Genomic DNA, 20610 nt, shown 5'->3' with positions numbered 1-20610 from the left:
CAGAATCTCTTAGCTGTGCTAAAGTATATAGGGCTATGTTTTGTTAAATTTCTGCATGAAAGACACTATTCAGTTTTTGCTTAGGAGACTAAAAATGGATATAAATAACTTGTCCATCGTAATTAAAATTGAGCAGTATTTCAGGAGGATGGGTGAGACAATATACAATCAGACCTATGGTCAATACATGTTTTTAGTACCATCTGCTTCTCATATTAAAATAATTAAGAGTCCCCTGATTAACATACCATGGCCTTTATGTAACGATTCAAAGAAGTCATGACGAGTAAAATGGGATTCTTCCTGGCTATTAATGCTGGCAGGACCTGAAGAAGAATGCAGCCCATGACGTATTTCACTCGCAGGCTCCTTCTTGCTCATAAATTGACTGCTATTTAAAGAATACATTTTAATATCTTTAATTTCAACTTGCAGTCTATCACTTGTAGATTCACCTTCTCCCGGTACAAAATTCTGAATAGATATTTGTCCTAGATGACCTACAAGCAGTTCAGAGCTACCAGGCTTTCGAGGTATTGAGACAATTGGTGATTCAATGTTTACGTTTAATATAAGCTTAATAGTATCCGTTCTGAGAGGTTGTGATCCAAATGCATAGCCTTCATTATCTTCTAAGTTGGCAATATCTCGTGATCGTGGTGTCGTATCAAACAAAGAAACCATTTCACTGTATTCAGCAGTTTTAGTTGCCAAGACTGTAGTGACTTTTGAAGCTGCACTTTTCAGCATGCTGCGGAAATTCTCTTCCAATTCATCCATTGACAAAGTCAGTTCTTTCAAAAATTTAGCTGAGTGGTTGTAGTGTAAGGAGGCCATTTTGAGGTTGAGAGAACATTCTTCTTTTGACTTTTCTGTGAAAGTGAAACTTAAAGCATCTGGAAGGCTATTTCCATCATCAAGCCTGAAGAATAAAGATTCAAAGTAATCTACATCACCAATAAGATTTTCATACCTTACTGTATTCCCTATGCTGACAACATACTGGTTCTTAACACTATCTTGTGTTAGGTCCATAAGGTGAAGGTATCCAAGAGAGCCATTTACATCAAATTTACTACACATGGAGACATTGACTTTGGTGCCACCAATACTGGCTGTTGCGATTTTTCTGCCATATTTTTCTCCATTTGTCATGCCAACTGTCCTGAGGAGGAGTATATTTAACCAGTGAATATCAACTGCTACCTCTGTATTCTGTACATAAGTAGACTGAAAGGTTTCCTCTTCCCTCCAATCTCTTTCCAAGTCAGTTATTAAAGGCTGGGGACTAGAATCTTCTTTCTCCTTTGGGAAAGATTTCTGGAGAAAACCAATCAGTTCAACAATAGTCTCTGGATTAAGGATGATATCCAGGTTGTTCACCTGTACAGAGATCACCTGCAGACTGCTATCCAAATTCATCGATGGGCATTCTGCACTCACAAACTGATACTCTAATTTTATCAAGGACTCTTGATCTTTTCCATTGTTACCAGATGAATTATTTGACACTGTAGTGCATCTCTCTGCCAAACTAGCTACATCAATGGGACGTGCATCGTATGGTCCGTAAACTGGGGACTGAGCCCTGCTGTCTCGAAGACTTCCTGTTGGCACATCAAAACTCAGATTCTTATGAGAAGCCATCAAAAGATCAAAATCTGTTCCATATGTTTGCATAGTATCAACCAGTAACAGGCCATGAACAGTCAGGGACACTTCTACATCATATGGCCTTTTCACAAAATGGGCATTGGTGCCAAAAACCTTGAGTACAGAGATATATCGTCCATTACTTTCAACACCCAACTGCATACAGTTTACTTTGAATTCAGCCAAAAGCAGCTGAGATTCAACAAGAACTTCCCTGGTATGTTGCTCTAGCATTACAACACTCTGTGTTAGATTCATTACAGAATCATGCAAACTGCCAAGTTGGTCTACCTCTGCAAAAATCTTGTCTTTCCCTAAATGTAGGGCATCAGAAGACTTAGTTTCAGATGTACTCAGCTGCGTACAACAGTTCTTCAGAGCTGATATTTTGTCTTCATTGATATGAATTTTCAAGTCTGGTAGAGTGCCAGACAAGACAGCTCCTGGGTATTTTGGGTCAGACGTATATATCAATCTGCGCTCCAATTGCAGGTGAACATTGAATTTTTCTACCACATGAGTTGGACCCACATCACTATCCTGAACGTGTTTCCAGTTGTCTTTCACTCGGCCCACCATGATCTGAAGGTCCATAAATGAAAGTGTGTATCTCTCATACATTTTTTTACTCATTAAGTGTGCTTGTAGCTGCTCTTCACTTATTTCTACTCCAGTAAATTCAGACATTTTGATGCCACTATTAGTGTTAGATTCTGGTGGTGGAGTATTGGGAGGAGTTGCAAGAGGTGTTTTATATTCCTCATCACTCAATTCATTGACTTCTGAAGAAAAAGTATCTGCACTCCTTTTAGATTCTTCTGTGGATTAAAAAAATAATAGTAAAGAAACAAATAGATAAAAGTATTCTCCTCCCTCCTTGGATGTTTCCCATCAATTACCTGATCATCCTGTCTGAAGCTGTGGGTTTTTTTTTTTAAACACAAAGTATATCTGGTAACTCCTTGCCTCCTTCCACTGTCACTTTTTTTTTTTTCTCAACAGGAAATCTACTACACTTCTTTTACATGCATGCAGATGTCAGATGTCAGTCACAATGTATTATAGAATCTATTAAAAGACACTATTGTTTCAATTTTTTTAACCCACTTACTATTACTACAAGATATACTTTTAATCAAGTTGTTAAAAAAAAATAATATCCGTTACTCCGCCTATGCAATTCTTTTGATCCTCAAAACCAACTTAAAGATAAGAGCTACTTAACTACAATATATTTATGATCAGAAGTTTTTGTCCAATTAACTTTATTGCTTAATATTAACTTTCATTTTATTATCATACGAAAAGGATTTTTTCTACTCTACAAAGCAGAAACACCCACAAAACTTTCCTGTACTTTTTTTACCATTTTTTTTTTAAGCTCAAGCTACTCTAAACAGACCAATGCCTCAATTTCACAGGAAAATACCAATCAATCTTGCATAAACAATTTGTGTTCTTTTTCTAGTTTGCCATAAGGCAGAATATACTAAAAAGGAAGCTAGTAAAACCTTGCACAGATTGGTTGGTGCTAGAAAAGATTAAATGATTCAAAGACATCCAGAGTACAAACATTGCGCTGTAGACAATTTTGGGCTTGGCACCTCAACTTTCCACTGCACCACAAAACAGCTCATCCTACAGCTGTACTTCTTAAAAAAGGAAATGAATACCACATAGATATCTCTCCCAATTTTTTTTAACATATCCTCACACGCCATACAGTTCAGCTAGATTTTAAGTAGGTCTAATTTTATTTACAAGTTCCACTGTACTTTAATTTTCCTGCATTGATTTCCTAGTGGAAGAGGAAAGAAGCAATGATTTGTTTAAGAACCAATGATCTTGTGATACAAACAAAGGACACCAATTTTCCTTTCACTTTTATTGGCTAGCTATAGACACATAGGCTAAGAACAGAGATCCATGTGACTCCAAAATTGGAGGGCTTCTTCAAAGCATACTTTCACTGGGAGCACTGTCCCAAAAAAGCGTTTGACAGCTAAATCTTATACTACTCTAAGCCAAAATCATATCCATGGTAAAGTGCCTGACACACTAGCTTCACACCTGTTCACAGCCTTCAAGAGGTGCAAGATTTCACAGGGGAGCCTTTAATTTAAAAGATAATCCCCAACAAAACAAAAAAAACCCTGCACCCCCCCAATTATTTTTAAAACTGTATATCAATCTTAATTAAAAATTTATTGATAATAGCAGAATTATTATGTGAAACTCTATGCATATATAGGGGAAATAACCTTAAGACATCTCTACTTTCTACACAGACAAAAGAGTTTCTGGGAGCAGGTGAAAAGAAAAGGAAAGCTGCAATAATTCTAGATCATACCTTGAGAATTAGTAAGTAATATTCTTCCCAGATCTACAACAACTAACACTGGATCCACAAATTTAAAATCATCAGGAAAGATCACCTGAGGGGCAGAAATATCAAGGCACACGGTCCAGCTTTTGCTGTTTTCCTGGAAGTTAAGAATGAAGATATAATAGCCCGTAAGAAATAGTTTCCCCTCACCTACAAAAAAAGCCATGTCAAACAAATCAATCTAGTTAGCCACTTTTATCAACTGAAGAGCTAACTTTCACAAACTTCAGCCATACTAAAGTTTGGTAGTTTGTTAAACCACAGACTCCCATTACAGTCAATGAAGAGACACTTTCAGTAGATGAAACATCCCATGCTAACATAGATGCAATGAGTCTCTCTCCAGAGGGACTCCCCGTCTCCAAGCTGAGGAGAGTGAATCTACCTGCATACCTGAGAAGGCATCTACCTTTTACATGACACTGGATCAGATAAATCCTTGTCAAGGCTATCCATAAATACAACATGCACTAGACTGTTTTATCAAACATCAAACTTTTCAGAACAAGTATTTTTTCATTTCACTGACAACAGTATAAAACAACTATCTTGCATCAATATAGCTAACTCCAAAGCTAGGGGTTAATGATACTGATACATATACTAATATTACTTGAAAACTGAAGAATGAGCAAAAACCAAATAAACGCAGAACTACTTTTTAATTTAGAAAATAATATTTAAATAAATTACACACAAATTTAGTAAGTTTGATGTAACAGTGCTCCAGTGCACACTGGAGCCAACACGTTGTCATGAGCTCATCTCAGAACAGAGTCAAGAACAGAAAAATACTATTCTGCCATTAATCACAGCAGGTCTGCACCACAAAAATGGATTGTTTGACAGCAAAAGAAATACTACAATACCACATGTAAAACTCCCCACTTTCTCAAAAAAAATACCACACAAACGAACAACAAAAAAACCCCACTCTTCAGAGCTTCAAGTCCTAAAACACATGGAAAAAAAGCCTACATAAACATTTTTGGGGAAAAGAACTTACAATGAAGTCTCCCACTAGTAAACGATCAATAGTTTGCCTGATTTCAGCTTTTGTCTGCATTTTCAGCTTGTTGTATTGTCTTCTGGCAGCTTCAGCCACTCTTGCCTCTAACTCAGATTGATATCCAAAACCTGCACAAGAGATACAAAACTGACTAGGTATAATTTTGTTTATCTATTATTGAATCAGAAAAAAAAAAAAAAGAAAAAAAAAAAGAGAAGATCGATTTTAAATTTTGGCCGTAAAATATAGGTCAGGAAAACACAGCAATTGAAAGCCATTGGCTGTACCTACACACCAGGCTGCTTCACAGAAAAAAGGAAGCATCTAAGCACAAAACAAATAATCCCACCAAAAAAGAAACACTTCCCAAACCTTTTTCTGACCTTTACTTGACAGACCTTCAACCTGAGTTACTAAACTTGAGGGAGACAGAAAAGGTGGTAAGTATGGCAACAGAAGAAATCCTGACTAAATGTTAAGAAGTTTGCGGAATGTGTAGGCAGTCTTTTTTTGTTTGTTTGTTTGTTTGGTTTGTTTTAAACTTTAGCTCTAACATTTATGGAGTATGCTCACCTTGTAAGAAAAGGTAACTATCATCCACACCTTTATGCTAGGTAGCTTAAACCTTTTGGTATTTGCCAAAATCAACAGAAAAAGAATTGGTACTTTAAGAACATTTTGATGTTCCTTATTCTCACCTCTCATATCCTCAGATACTGAACTTTAACAACTAAAACTGTTGTCGACAACTAAAACAAAGGTCGTCACTTTATAATGTTACAGGCTCAGGTACTAGATACCTAAATCTTGCTGTCCTTAGAAGCTTAGGGAACCAGTATGTTCAACATATAAAAACCAAGGTACTTCAAGCAGCTGTAACAAAGGTCCAACTTAATTTAACCAACAGAAGAGATACTGCAGGAATTAGAACACAATTTCTCCTCTATTGTTACTCTAGAAAATATTCTGCTTTTAACTGTCCTCTCAAAAAACCTGTTGTTATCCATCAATTTCCAGGACAGATTACAGAAACAGGCATCCTTATTTATGCATTTTAATGTAGGCAGCATGAACATCCACCATGTGGTATAGCAGCAATTTGCAATTTTAAAGTAGAATTTTCAGGAGTCTGCCCAAATGAAATCCCTGATTCAATTAAACAAAGAAACAAACAAACAAAAAATCCAGAGGAGACTCAGAGTATTGCTTAATTTGAATTTAGAGCAGAGATTCTTTGATTAGTGCTTCATATTTCTAAGAATGAAAATAAAAATCAAAGATAAGAAAAGATGTAGTACCACCAAAAAAACCCCCAACCCCACCAAAAAAAAACACATTAAAGGTTAACCTGAGGTATGAACCCTTCCCTTGTAGAAGAAGTCAGCTACTTTCTTAATGGCTTGTGGATTGTAAATAATATTTAGAGGTCTGGTACTGACTTCCAGGCGCCTCTCAAAATTGCTGTGGATTGGATTTCTTTCGTAAAGCATCTCAAACACTGGGGCATCAGGATCTGCAACTGAATGAAAAATAAGTTACAAAAAGCAATTGTAAAAAAAAAAACCAAAACAAACAAATGGACAAAAGCAAAAAACAAACCCCAAAGAATTTAATAACTAATTTTAATTGGTAGTACTAGGAAAGTAGTACCTGTCTGAAAATTCTTCAGTAACAGAAAAGCAAGTAATATGATCAACTTCTACAATTGACAGAATTCAACATGTTTGTATATACAAAAACATCTTCAGAACTGGAGTCCTAATGTTGAAGTCCTACCGATTTTTTTCTTTTTTTAAACCAAGACAAAGAGCAAGTCCAACTCCCATTGTCTTGAAATACATTTTTTTCTTACTCGCTTTCTTTAAAGTCAACTTGCATGCACCCTTATGTCTGAACAAAGCTTCTATGATTTTATCATTACTATTTGCAAAAAGCATTTGCATGAATTCAAACTCTAGGCACTCAGTTTTGAAATTTCTGGTTTGTAGGAATTCTCATATGCTTGTTATCATCAAACATAAAATGAAATCTTTACCAGTGTTCTGATTAGTCATTTCTGAGGACAAACTCTGGAGCCCAAAGGAAGACACGCAGCCAACCTCTTTTTGCTGATAAGAATTTAAAAGAAAAAGATTGTTTAGATAAAATGAACCAAGCCACCTGATATAAGCATAGAAGTCTTTTCTGTATTAGTCTTATCACCACTTTATATGTGAATTACATGTATAGTCTAAAATTATTATATGCATTTTTTTCTTGATGTAGTCAAACAAGAGAAGGAAGTATGACTAAGAAGCTAACGCTATCTACTCATGTAGCAGACAGACTGAAGTCTGAAATGCAGAACAGTATACAGGTGAAATAAAACCTTACTTGGACCAAAAAGCTTTATGAAAAAGAACAATCACTGATTAAGCAGCAATGCCGATTGTTCCAAAAATCAAATCTTAATTCAACAATTCATCTTCTTCCCAACACATATGACTGTAATATTAAAGTTACAAGCATACAGAGCAAACAATGAAGAGTTCTATGAGTGATGTTTGGAAAGGCAGGGGAAAAGTAAGTTCAACAAGTGGAAATTTTTCTTCAAGACTTTTGTGTTCTCTTTCTGGGATAAGACACAAACCAAGAAAAACATGTGTTGAGTTTGGAACACAACTGTTTTCATACACACTTATGCATTGTACATAGTTACTTAAAGAGTTTTTTTTCACTTACAGGATTCGGGAAAACAAGAACAGGAAATATGGTCCCTTCTGTTGCCAAATCCCTCAGAAAAAGACCACCAAGCTGAACTTTGAGAAGGGAAGAATTTCTGCGAGGAAGGGATTCTGCTAGGATCTTTACACCTGGAATGTAAGTACATAAAATACTTTTCTTTTAGTACACAGCACAGGTTTTATCTAAATTTTATAGATAACAAGTACTGCCCAAACAAGTCTTTTAGAAGTGCTTATATATATTTCTTTCTAATAAAAAAATTAAACACAGAAATTTGGAATACATTACAATGATTGTGAAGCATGTATTTTTACAGTTGTCCTCCTTTCACACATAACAATGCCTAAAATTAGATTTCTGTGTTGAAATCACTCACAACATCTGAAGAGAGAAACTTATTTTCACTTGATATATCAATTCCCACAAGCTGTTTTCATATTTTCATTTTGAACTTTGTTTCAGTATAGAAATTTAAAGAATTAAAAACAAAAATCAAAGGTCTGAAGGTGGACAAAGCTCTGGTCTTTTTGGGGAAAGAACAGAAATTAACATAATACCTGAAAACTCCAGCTGCATAAAAGCAGTCTCCTCAGCATGCACCACCTTCTTCTCCTTATGCAACAGAGTGAAAGAGCCACCCTGCAACTGTAGATTTAACTTAGCAAAAACATGATCTCTCTTTGTAAAGGTATTCATGCTAGAAGCATCTGCAGCAGGATCAAAAAATTCATCTGCACCTAATTAAAAAAAACAAAACCACAAACCAATGCATTAAATAAGTCAGGTTTCTGGAAGGCTCCTGAAGAACAAAAAAGTTTCTCTGGATTTAAAAATAAAGATTTCCCCAGCTCTAGGGAAGAAAAATAGAAACAGAAAATAAAGCAGAGATACCTTCTTCCTTAACAAAACTGAATATTCCGTAGAACTCTTCTATCTCAATTAAGGTAATGCAACCCAAAATTTACAAAGACCCCAACAACTCAGTACTGTTAACGTTATACCCAGCCACAGCACGCCACATGACCACCACCCACCTGAACAGAAAAAGTCCCAAAGCTCTTTGCCATAAATATGTATAATAGAGGAAGCAACTGTATTCCATATACTGCTTTAGAAATGAGCGGGTATACCAGGTATTGAGATTTTTTTAACAGGTTATTAAGCTTTAGACAGGCTCTGCTGCCTAGGTACATCAGCTGACACAGGTAATCTTTTAACAGTGGAGAACCAAAGAGTTGTTTCTGTTCACCTTTACCAGGTATCTAACTATGGTAGCATTAACAGCCTTAAAAAGAAACAGAAAACCCTGTATTTCTGTACCTAGTATGTCTTCTGGATTCCACTGTTCCTTTGGGTCTGGCAGCAGCCCTTCAAAAGGTTCACCTTCATATGTTTGCTGAGCATATCCGTACCAACCTCCCCAACCAGGAAACCAAGACTGAAGATACTGCAGCATTCCAGTGCTACTGGCATGTGCAGATTCTGCTGTAGGGGAACCTCCAGGGGAATCAGGCAGTGGCTCTTTAACACTCTGTGTTTGAACATTGAAGACGTACACATTACCACTGATTAAGTGAAAGAATATCACAAGTGTACAAAAACCATCACAATAAGAACACAATTCCATCTAATATTTACTCAGCACTTTTCAGTATACCAGCAGTGATATTTTCAGCCAATAATTAGCCTATTAGGAGAGCAGCAGCAAAGAAATACAAACGTATCATCAGTTACCTGCTGCATATTCATATATGAATGAAGCCGTATGGCATTATTTAAATCCTGGTCTAGAAACATTAAACCAAGTAAGAATTTTAGCAACTGTATTTGAAAGAGAAACGACATTGTACTGTTACAGAGATTAGTTCATATTTTACAAAGTGTGCTCAGAAAGCCATTTACATGAGAGTCACTTCTGCCATATATTTATTCTGGGAAGATACTCATTATAGGTCCTTATTTCCACTCTCTGCTTTTAAGATGAAGAGTACTTGCCCTAGGAATTCCGGCAAGGATACTATTGAGGAAAATCATCATATGACTAGGCAAAAGATTTCACTGTGCAAGTGTCACAACAGTAAAAACTGCAGGAATTAAGCACTGTTTGCAATTTTAGCATTAATGCCACACTTCTAAATCAAAGCAAATACATGCCAACAGTCTCCAGCAGAACAGAACACAATACCTTAGAATAATTCACTTAAAGATTCCATATATTACCCTGTATGCAGAATGTTCCTCACCTCAGCTAAGTCATGAAATTTATCATGAACTATCTCATATAGTATCTTCAACTCTTCGTAAGTTTGCTCATCCTCAATACGATGCATTTCTGCCTGAAAAGACAAAAAAGGTTAAGTAACTGCACTAAAAGAATATAGCGTGTTGTTCACAAACATGTCAAACATCTCTGCACTGAGTAAGTTAGAGATTCATAGAGAAAACTAACATGGCATTAATGATAGTATCCAAGTGCCTAAGCACATGAAAATAACCGGAAGTCATGTAGGCAACCACAACACTGACATTCCCCTGTATTACAAACAAAGTTTATATGCATCGTAAAATACATTATTTTAATACTTTTTATGGTAAAAATTCCTTGCTTAACTATATCCTCCTATCATGCATCAGCAGCAAAGTTTGCAGCACAGAATTTAAGCCATGGAAAAGAACCTGATTTAACAGAATGCCTAGCTTAGCCAGGAGCAAAAAAAGCTTCTGTCTGGAGTAAAGAAGGTAGAGGAAATGAACTGCATAAATTAGGACAATGTAGTATTCATATTCAGTTACTTAGACATGTCGTCTTCTTTGTACTCATTAAGAAGTTATTTGTGGAAGCCTATGATTCACCCAAGTCTAAAACGTATCATGGAACAAGAAAGCAAAAGACATTTTTCTAGTCCACTGGCATTGCCCTTGTTACATTTCACAGCTCTGCTGAATGCAACACAAGCTGTATGACAGTAAGTCTCCCGCTTTACCAGTTACTATAACATTTCCAGTACATTGACCTACTCCTACAGTTCATGTCTATATGACACAAGTAAGGATTACATACAACTTGAAGTATCAATAGAATCGCACCTGTAATTAATACAGGTGAGGTACATGGTGCTCTGAACTGATTTAACAAAAAGTCCCAATACACCTAAAGATAAAAAGCAGCTAATTATAGTTCACAGGATTTTTTCTTTCTGAAGTAGGACACAGATTCATTATTCCCTCTAAATTCGTTCTAAAATCAACTGTGGAAAAACAAAACCAAAAAAACAACAAAGCACCCCCAAACACACTGTCAACTAGCCACAATTTTTCTCATGTTATCTACCCACCCATATGGGTGACCTGACACACTTCTGATATTTAAATACTTTTTGAGTCTATAGAGAACACAAGTTAAGAAAGATGTCACAGACTGACATGAGCATTCTATGAGAGTTAATGCTATTTTTGGTGAAAACCAGTTACAGCTCAAAAAAAAAAAAAAAAAAAAGACAGCTTTTTGCATAGCAAAACACAAGGACCCTGCCGCACACACACCTCCCACAACCCCAGGTTTCAAGCGTTAAAAACTCAGTTGTGGTCAAAAGACAGTCTGTTCAGTGAAAACAGCCTGCAGTAAAACTAAAGATGTTTCTAAACTGGAACAGATTTTAAATTTGAGAAGATGAAACAAATCAAATATAAGATGATTAATCAACACTGTAGAAAACTCAAATCTAAATACCTCCTCTGCAGTAGACAGTGGTTCCCCCTTCAACTTGCTATAATACATGTCAGTGTAAGACACTGCATCTTGGGCTCGATGTAATGCGAACTCCCAGGTCGAACGTTGTCTCTGCTCCCTGATCTCCGAAAGATTAGCATTCAAAGCAAAGATCCACCATTCTCGGCAGCTGAAACATTTTTAAATTACTGTGTTACCAGTATTTTAAAAAAAACAGAAATGCCTATCAAACTGGTGAACGGTCCAAGAGGTTCAGTGAAAAGCCAGAGGGCAACTGGTCAGAAAAAACATCAGTATTAGAGACAGCATACATTGGCTAGTTCTACAAATTGTGCAGAACAGTGCCCTGCAAAGTCCCCACCGCTTCAGTGGGATTTATTATAGCTGTTATGTATCAGGCATAGACAACAAAATGCGGAGTTACGTAGACCCCTAGTCTGAACTGATACCATCTTTCTTATTTATCAATAAAAGAAACTTAATAGGAGCTCTTTCCACAAAGAAAAATTCAGTCCACCACAGTGTGTGCATGGGTGTAGAACCTCCAACTTAATTTCAGTTCTTGGAAGCTGTGAAAGAAGGATTTAAAGCCTCAGGTAAGAATAATTTTATTTTAAGTTTGAAATACATCTGAATATTTAAAACTGATTTATGAGGTAGGGGAACAAAACACGAAAACTGAAACTCTAATATATGATTATTATCTACCTTTTTATATTTGTCTTCATTCTAGTCTCCCTAGTATAGTTTTCAATACCATATTAACACCACCACATATGTAGATCTACTTACTTGTCTGTTACTGTAACCTTTGGTCTCCACTTCCTGAATTTAAGCTGTCGTTCCTTTCTAGCCAGTTCCTTTAAAAATCCCATGATCTGCTGATACTGCATCTTTTAGTAAAACAATACACAGATCAATTAGGCAATATTGGAGCACTTTCCAAAGCAAAGGGGAGGAAAAACAAACAAAAACCCCAACCACAGGCTTAGTTTATCTGCACCAATGGCCTGCATTTGGCTTCAGAGTTAAGATTAATGTTAATCATAATTTGGTTCTCTAGTATCACAGATCTTCTCCCAGTACCTAGTAGTTACTGTGTGACATTCAATTTACAGACTTCTTTATTTACAAACACACAGAATGAAATCTCCTTCCATGTCAGATTATCGACCTAACATCAGCTGCTATTGTACATTCTATAGACTAAAAAAAACCCCATACGCATCCCTCCTATTACTCTAATAAACAAACAAGAATGTAATTTTTTTGCAATAATCACTTGCAGCAAAATAATTAAATAATTTGGAATGCTTGGTTTTAAACAACTTCTTTAGTATATCCCTTTCAGTTGCCTTTAAAACTAAATCTTTAATGAAGTATTAATTTTATGCTACAATAATTGGTATTTAAGCTGTTACAAACACTACCAGTTTTATGACCTCTACAGGTATTTTGCTGTTTGAATCAGCAACTGTTTTCTTAGAGATAGATAATTCAAGATGTCATTTTACCAGCAGAATCTTCAGAAGCACTGACATACAAACAACAGTTGCAGCACGTGGGAAGGAAAAAAATACACTCTATGTCAAACTACCAATTTGAATCTGTAGACATTGAGATAACCAAAACATAAAGTAGTATCTTCTTTGATCAGTCATTTTGTTCGAAACTGACCATAAAGCAGTGCACAATATGGCATACAGATACCAAAGCAATCTTGAAGACTAACTAGTTTGGACACCCAACACAGCCTAACATAGTTCATAGCACAGAGCTCATGATGGCCTCATTTACTGCTTCTCAACAGTCTGTTTCAGACACTGAGAGTTAAATGAAGATGGTTGGTATTTACCTGTGAAAGCTTCAAGGGTATAGTCTCAAGCTGAATATCACACTCAAGCCGCGGAGTCTGGCGTGATCTTAAAGGCTCCTTAGAACAATTTCTCTTAAGAAGAGCAGAAGTGCATACAGGTTCCATGATGTAATTATGATCACGACTTTCCATACTCTTATCCATTGCTTCCTGTGGGTTACAAGCAAACTTATTCTATAAGAAACGAGTGTACAATACTTATTAGGATGTACTGGTTTCACATACTAGAATACGCTTTATTAGCATGCCAGGCCATTAAAAAAAAAAAAAGCCCTTAACCATAAACTTCTGTTGCTCTTAAAAGCCAAGATCCAATGATTTCTAAGTCAATTAGGTCTGCAATATAGAAAGGAGACTAACAACAACGTCTCTTTCATATGCCAAATCTCTCTCTTGTACCTGTAGCTGACCAGGAGGCAGGTCACCCAATAACGTGCAGTTAGTATCCCAATAAATACTGAAGTCAGCAACATCCAACTGTTTTTTCCGCATCAGCTTCTCTACCTGAAGTAGAAAAAGTGGAATAAAGTCAAGATCACACAACATGTGCCATGTAGTTTTTAGTTCTACATACTCAATAAACAATATGAAATGCCCAGAATCAATTTATTACAATAAGAAGATTATTAAAATGCCATATGTTTTACTAAATATTTACTAGCACCCATAAAATCCAGCATCACATCTTAATGCCGTGAGTTCTTGTACAAAAAGTTATACTTACTGGTTCAAATACCGCATTTTGCATTGATACATTTTTGATGCATATGCCAAACGCAAATGGCTGCAAAGGATTTGTGACACCATCTTCAAATCTCAAATGGACATCCTGAATTTTTAACTAGACAGAAAAAAAAACATTACTAGAGACAACTATATTAGACAGCAGTACTATTCATTAATACTGAAGAAATTTAATATTAAATTTCTGCAATTCTCCAACAAATTTCTGGTAGTTCTTTAGATCTCATAGAAATCCTATTCCTCACTTCTGATTTTGTACTCTCTGGTTCTATCTTCTTCTCAAATACCACTAGTCCCTGGCCTTCTCCCCAAAATCAACTAGTCACTTTCACAAGACAGCGTACTTTATTTTGCTACCCTACTATTATTCTCCATTTTAAAGGCAAATGTGCAATTGCCAACCAAAGACTCCAATTTGTTTTATGCACTAGAATCATCAGCATGGGCCAGAATGACAAACTAATAACAATACGAGGTGACCCAAACTAATTTTACATTGGTAAAACCTTTGAGAGCACCAAGTTACTGTGGCTTCTCAGAGAATGCAGAGTCCAGGACTGACGAAAGTATAGATACTCTCGCCTTCAGCTCCTGCACCAAATACATTCTTCTCAAACATATCAGGAAAAGCAAGTAGTCTGAAGTGTCTTGCTTCTAAATTGCCCCTATTGAGTTGAAACACAACCAAATAATACAGTCACACAAGGAAAAAAGAAGGACAGTCCTTTCATGGAGGTGAGCAGACAAACTTTAGCAATTAATATGTAGAAAGCTTCTGGTTCTTAAAGACAAATGATTAATGATGTAAATGTTGCTAAAATTTCATTAACTACATTAGGACTTCCAAAGAGGAAAAGCAACAGAGCACAACAGCCATATTTTTGAGTCATTTTGAAACTTAGGAGACACATGGTAGATTTTTAGTAATAGCAGAAAAAGAATAATTAAAGAACTTCAGAGACGACATGCAGTCAAATAATACAAATCATAGATCAGCAGAAACTGACTTTTTTTGTTTACAAATTGTCTTTTTATCAAAACAAACCATGCTCTTCTGCTTCATCAACAATTCAGTATTTTGCTGGGTTTATAACTAAAAATTAAAATGTGAGCAAAACCCATCAGATTTCATGCAAATTCATTATCCACCTACTGTTACAAACAAAAAAAAATGATGTTTTCCCCTTGGTAAAAGCAGGATGGAGGGTTTTTCCTTTCCAGAAGTCCCCATCAGGACTAGTTTAAGACTGAAGTTATGAAGGTTCAATCTGAAAAGGGACTGTACTCTGCCAAACATCTAGCTTTGATTTACGTTATTTCTTCTCTGAGGACTACATAATGTGAAGCACAGTGGGCACAGGTAATTCTTAACAAGTGGGAAAAGCTCTACAATGCAAACACTTACTTCAATGTTTTCCACAATTCTTGTGACTACAGATGCAGTAACTGAGTACCAGTAAGATTCCCCTTTCTGTTGTCGTTCTTTCTAAAAGAGAAAACAGGGATAAGCATTAACCACCACTGTAACAACTGGTCAGGAAACAATATACCTTGTTACACTGCAATTACTGTGAACAGAGAGAAAGAGAAAATAAACCCATTTCAGTGTCTCCAACATATGGGGGGACACAGCATGATGGGGGCGGGGTAGCACAGAAATTGCACTATGTTAGCATGTATGAATCAAATTCTAACTTAGTTCCCTATGCATTTGTTCTCCTACTTGTTAGGAGATGTAAATGCAATCCATCTACCATAGTGGTTTCTTCACCATGACAGGCAAGCGTGACTCACTTTCCATTTTTCTTCAAGTGCTAGAAGAAGGGCTTTCTTGTGTTCTCTTTCTTGAGACTTCTCCCTTTCCTCATCAAAATCTTCTTTTTTTTCTGGTGCACCAATTAAGTGTAGTTTTGAGACAGATATCACCCATGGATCCACATGTGGGCGATAAAAAGGTATCTGTAGTGTTATTTTGCCAATAAAACCTAGATATACAAAACAGAGATGCTATCAGATTCCTGCGTAAACATACTTTATCATCCTTAGAAAACATAGAAGAACAAGCAGTGTAAGAAACAAACAAGCTTAAATAGAACTGGATTACCTGAAAACCAGGTTACCTCATCTCTTCAAGCCTCTGACTCACGGGTAAAGGTTCTTCTAAAATATGCAATACTTCGTGTTTATACATATTTGTCCTGCACACACAAGCAAAATACAAACCTGCCTTCACTTCAAATGGTAATTCCAGTTCCTTCAAGGCATCTTTCTTTAGTGGCAAGTTTTCCAATTCAACAGCACCTATACAAAGCAGAAAAAGACAAGTCTGTTAAACAAAATTATGTTAAAGAATGCTAACTTGAACATTATAAGCCTAAAATGACTAGCACCATGTTTCAAAGAAAAAAAAAAATCAAATAGAATTTCATGAGAACAGCCAACCTACCACTTCAAGTTGTGTTACAATTGCAGTGGTTATTTAACATACTTGTTAATTTTCCAATGACATGTGCTCAAACTATTTGATGAGGTAATCTAGAAGCAATCTTCTGCAAGGTTTTAGATCTGAACTTTCTTGTAACCAAGGAGAAAGCTTCTACTCTTTGTCTTTTCAATACTTCGAGTATTTTCTCAATATTACAACAAGCACGCACAGAAAAGCTTTGAAGTGTTATAAAATATTTTCTCCAAAAATAGCAAATAGCAGCAAAAGGTAAATTAGAAAGCATTGATCTGAGGACTCTGTAAAATTATAAGACTCGTGAACACAACATGACATAAACCAGAAGTCTTAATTACAGGGGAGTAACTACTAGCACCAAAACTTAAGAGGTAAATACTACAGAATACTTCCTGCCATAGTCCCTCAACAGAAAAGTTACTGAACAGTATCAAGAAAAATGACACTCAAATATTATATAAATTAAACATGCTGATAAGATATGCTAACTATACTTTTGAAAGTTTCATATAAATTGGTTTAACAGTGTTGATAAAAAGCAACAAAGATAGGAACACAAGAGAATTTACTATTCGCTGTAAAGTGCTAGCACAAAACTCTATATTAAAATGGTTTGTATAAATATTAAACAGGATATTGTTTCTATTCCACCTTCCAGTTATTACAAAAACATAACACTTTTGGTTTTTTTAAAATCACAGTACGAAAACACTACAGAAAATACCACAAAGCCTCACCCTTTAGAAGAGCGACTGAAAGTTGGTCTGTGTTCAGGTTATTGACATATTTGCCCAAATAGGTGTTGAGGACCCAGGCTACCAATCCTTCCAACATGACTGTCCTAGAAGAGGGCAACTAATGTTTTTCTGTCATTTTCTGGATTTCTGTTCCATAATTACAGTCTCACTCTGAAAGAAAAAACATGAAGAGAATTATTATCTGAAATACACACTCTCAGCAGAGCTGACATACTGCTATCACTGTAATCAATCTAAAAAGCAGTAAAAACACAAAGCTCGATGTCTACCTTAAAAAAAATGCTTTCTGCTATACCATTTAAGCCTCAAATCAGAGTTTTATATAGACCTTTGCTGATTACAGACCACTCCCATTTGCAAATTAAGTTCATCTTTCGATCCTTCTTCTAATCAAAACACCACATTCTGTTGCAATAATCAGCAAGGTCTATCTACAATCCTCTTCCAGAAAAGGGAAGACTAAAATTCCATGTTGACTGAAGCCGTTTTGCACTGGCCTCCTCAACTTCTGCTGCCAGTATTTTCTTCAAGCTGCCAGCATTCTGGTTTTGGAAGCCTGGTCTGAAGTGACAGCCCAGAGTCTTTAACTGTATTTCTGTAGAATTCTTACATTACATCTGTGAAACAACTCACACTATCCAAACCCCTTTTTTGGGAAGACTGTATGTGTGGGAAGTAATAAGATACAAGCCCCATAAATAGCTCATCAACAGTTACTCTAATAGGTTTTCAAAGAGATGGCACAGATTACTGCATCAAGGAGGGAACAAAAGCTACATCAGAGAAGCAACACTGGTCATACATGTAAGCGCTTCCCTTCATACTCTTCTCCAGCCATTTCTGTTTCAACTTATGTGGTAATCAGACCACCAAAACCCCTAAGTCCCTGTTCAAGTTTTTAACCAGTGAATTGCAAAACCACTATTAGCTTCTGCAAGGGCAGGATCGAGCATGTTATTACAGTAAAGAAAAAACAAGCACGCAGGTCACATCTTGTGGGTAGAACGCAGCAAATGTATTAGTTCTGCGTTTAGAAAAGTCTCCCAATCCCACATACCTCCCCAAACCAGTGTACGTAAGATTGAGTTCTACAGAGCAGAAAAGCAAGATACGTCAGACTTATTTACAGCTGACAATAGAAGAAAACAATGAAAAAATTACTTCAAGAGTTACCTTTTAAATTTCATATTAAGATTCAGGGTTTTCCCCTAATTAGGTTTGCTTGATTTTAGGCACACACATTTAAGCCTTTATTTCTTTAAAAAAAAGCCAGTGAAAACATTTAACTAATACAGTTAAATAAAATAACCAGAATTAAGCAAATAAGGAAAGGCTTCTTCTAAAGGCTGAACAGTGAAACTAAGCTGTCATGCAGAACGAAACACAAACATCATAAACAGCATAAGGAAGTTACATTTGAATAAAGCACATCTTCACGTTAAACGCATTTATCATTTTTATCTCTGTAAAATTTCTCAACATTTTTCAAAAACAATAGTGGTACACCAAGCATTCATATAAATGGGGCTGCCACCACCTTATATTATAGGTTTTTATTCTAGTAAAATTGTCAAGAAAGGTAGACTTCAAACAAAAGCAAATACAGTAATTCTCGTCATGTTACCCTGAAAAAAATAAGTAAATTAAAGAAAGAAATCTACAGCTGTTAGAAACCAAATCAGAGGAAAGATCTTGAAGAAACATTCAGAAGCACGGAACAGGTTAGCGTCCCAGTGACTGAAAACCTCCAGCACATGAACAATTCCATGCCTGAAGTCATCATAAAAACTGTAAATAAAGTAAATCTCCTCCTTAATCTAAACTTGTGGAACGTAAATAACTATTTTAGGAATCTTTCAAACGTTTTAAAGCTTTTCACATTTGTAACTTTCTAGTCCACTGCCGTGCCACTGTAAAGAAAAACAAGACACTTATTTTTCCATGCCAATGTTTTTATTTCCTTAACATACACAGTAAAAAAGGAACAGTAAGCGCTTATCAGGATGAGAACCAAAGCCCAAACCGGGACCTCGCTCAAACCTGGCTCACTTTTTCTGGAAAAAGATGCAATTTTTCCAACAGGGAGGACGAAGCAGGCCCTCAAGAGCGGTGCCGGGGCAGCTCGAAAGCTGCGCGGCAAGGAGGGAAGCGACCTGCGACGATGTTGCCTGCCCGCGCAAGGCGGAGGGGGGCATTTTACTCAGCGCCCGGTTACACAAAAAAAGGGCGGGGAGAAGCCTTCAGGACGCTCTCCCTCCTCTCTCTCCACGCAAGCAAACATATCGCGCGGAGGAGGAGGAGACGAGCAAGCGAGGAGACCTGTTGGCACGCAACGCGTGTCGGAGACGAAGCGAAAGGTCACCTTGCCCGGAGGCGGCCGCACAGAGCCCGGAGGAAGCCACGGAGAGGCCGGGGGCAAACGGCGGGCGCCAGGCGGGGCGCGCGGCTGAGGGGCACCCTCGAGGCCCGGCCGCGAGGCTGAGGGCGGAGCCCCCACGCAGAGCCCCGGCGCGGGGAGTGGGGGGGGGGGGGGAACGCGCTCCCCTCCGCGGCCCCGGCCCCGAGGCGTAGGGACAAGAGACTGCGCGGCCGCCCTTAGCCCCCCTCCGGGGGCCGGGACGGCGGGGCGGAGCCCCGCGAGGGGCGTGAGGCAGGGAGGGGCCCCTCGGGGCCGGGCCCGCGCCGTGCAGCCGCGGCCGAGTTCGGAGCGCAGGCTGACGCAGGAGGAAAGGACGACCGGAGCCCGGCGCCGCCCCGCGCCCCCTGCCCGCCGGTACCCACCTGGGCTCCCGGTGGCGGCAGCCTCCTCGATGGTGCGCGGGGTCGGCGGGCCGCACGCCAATCGATCCCGAGCCAACCGACGGAAGGACGCCTGGGTAGGGGAACGCCGAGCTATCGATGTGCGCCTCCCTCGCCTCTTCGAGGCGGAGCCGGGCCGGGGCGGCGCCATGCCGCTCTCGCCCCGCCCCGCAGCGCGGGGCCCAACGTCCCGCCGGCGGCTGCGTGACTGAAGCCCGGGCCGGGATCCTCACGGGGGGGCCCTCGCAGCCGCCGCGGCGGCGAGTAAGTGGCAGTAAGTACAGCTTTTTGGCTCGTAAAAGCGTCAAAGGCCGGTTTGCCCAGGCTGGAGGCCAAGACGATGACCGCATTCGCCGACGCGGAAGCGAAAGAGCGGCGGTTGTTGATGAGAGTCCTCTTCATGCACAGGCTGCAGGGGATCCGTCCTCCTGGACTCAGGAGGAAATAAAATTGCTTGGAAAGCAGCAGCT

At 38.1% G+C, this 20610-nt stretch overlaps 1 protein-coding gene across 11 annotated transcripts in view; it reads right to left on the bottom strand.

Moving 5' to 3' along the window:
• VPS13D (vacuolar protein sorting 13 homolog D) overlaps positions 1-20262 on the bottom strand; it is a 110788-nt gene extending 90526 nt beyond the window's left edge. For 5 of the 11 annotated variants that reach the window (XR_005932736.1, XM_030019211.2, XM_030019215.2 and 2 more), the window contains exons 1-19: positions 20123-20262; positions 17321-17491; positions 16346-16423; positions 15917-16107; positions 15528-15608; positions 14103-14219; positions 13778-13882; positions 13358-13528; positions 12295-12395; positions 11503-11671; positions 10016-10108; positions 9093-9303; positions 8330-8509; positions 7770-7900; positions 7084-7156; positions 6397-6567; positions 5046-5176; positions 4004-4136; positions 249-2471 (exon numbers count right to left, since the gene is read on the bottom strand). Coding sequence is in view for 10 of the 11 variants with exons in the window: in XM_030019211.2 (XP_029875071.1) it covers positions 249-2471; positions 4004-4136; positions 5046-5176; positions 6397-6567; positions 7084-7156; positions 7770-7900; positions 8330-8509; positions 9093-9303; positions 10016-10108; positions 11503-11671; positions 12295-12395; positions 13358-13528; positions 13778-13882; positions 14103-14219; positions 15528-15608; positions 15917-16107; positions 16346-16423; positions 17321-17417 (4456 nt within the window). In the remaining variant the exon portion in view is untranslated. Of the gene's footprint in view, positions 1-248; positions 2472-4003; positions 4137-5045; positions 5177-6396; positions 6568-7083; positions 7157-7769; positions 7901-8329; positions 8510-9092; positions 9304-10015; positions 10109-11502; positions 11691-12294; positions 12396-13357; positions 13529-13777; positions 13883-14102; positions 14220-15527; positions 15609-15916; positions 16108-16345; positions 16424-17320; positions 17492-20122 lie in introns of those variants that run through there. The other 6 variants (XM_030019214.2, XM_030019217.2, XM_030019213.2 and 3 more) reach the window with 5 other exon arrangements.
• Between the last annotated feature and the right edge of the window lie 348 nt (positions 20263-20610).

Source organism: Aquila chrysaetos, chromosome 6, assembly GCF_900496995.4.
Source record: "Aquila chrysaetos chrysaetos chromosome 6, bAquChr1.4, whole genome shotgun sequence".
Classification (NCBI taxonomy): domain Eukaryota; kingdom Metazoa; phylum Chordata; class Aves; order Accipitriformes; family Accipitridae; genus Aquila; species Aquila chrysaetos.
The sequence above is the reverse complement of the archived record's forward strand: the minus strand, read 5'-3'. Positions and strand labels throughout refer to the sequence as shown.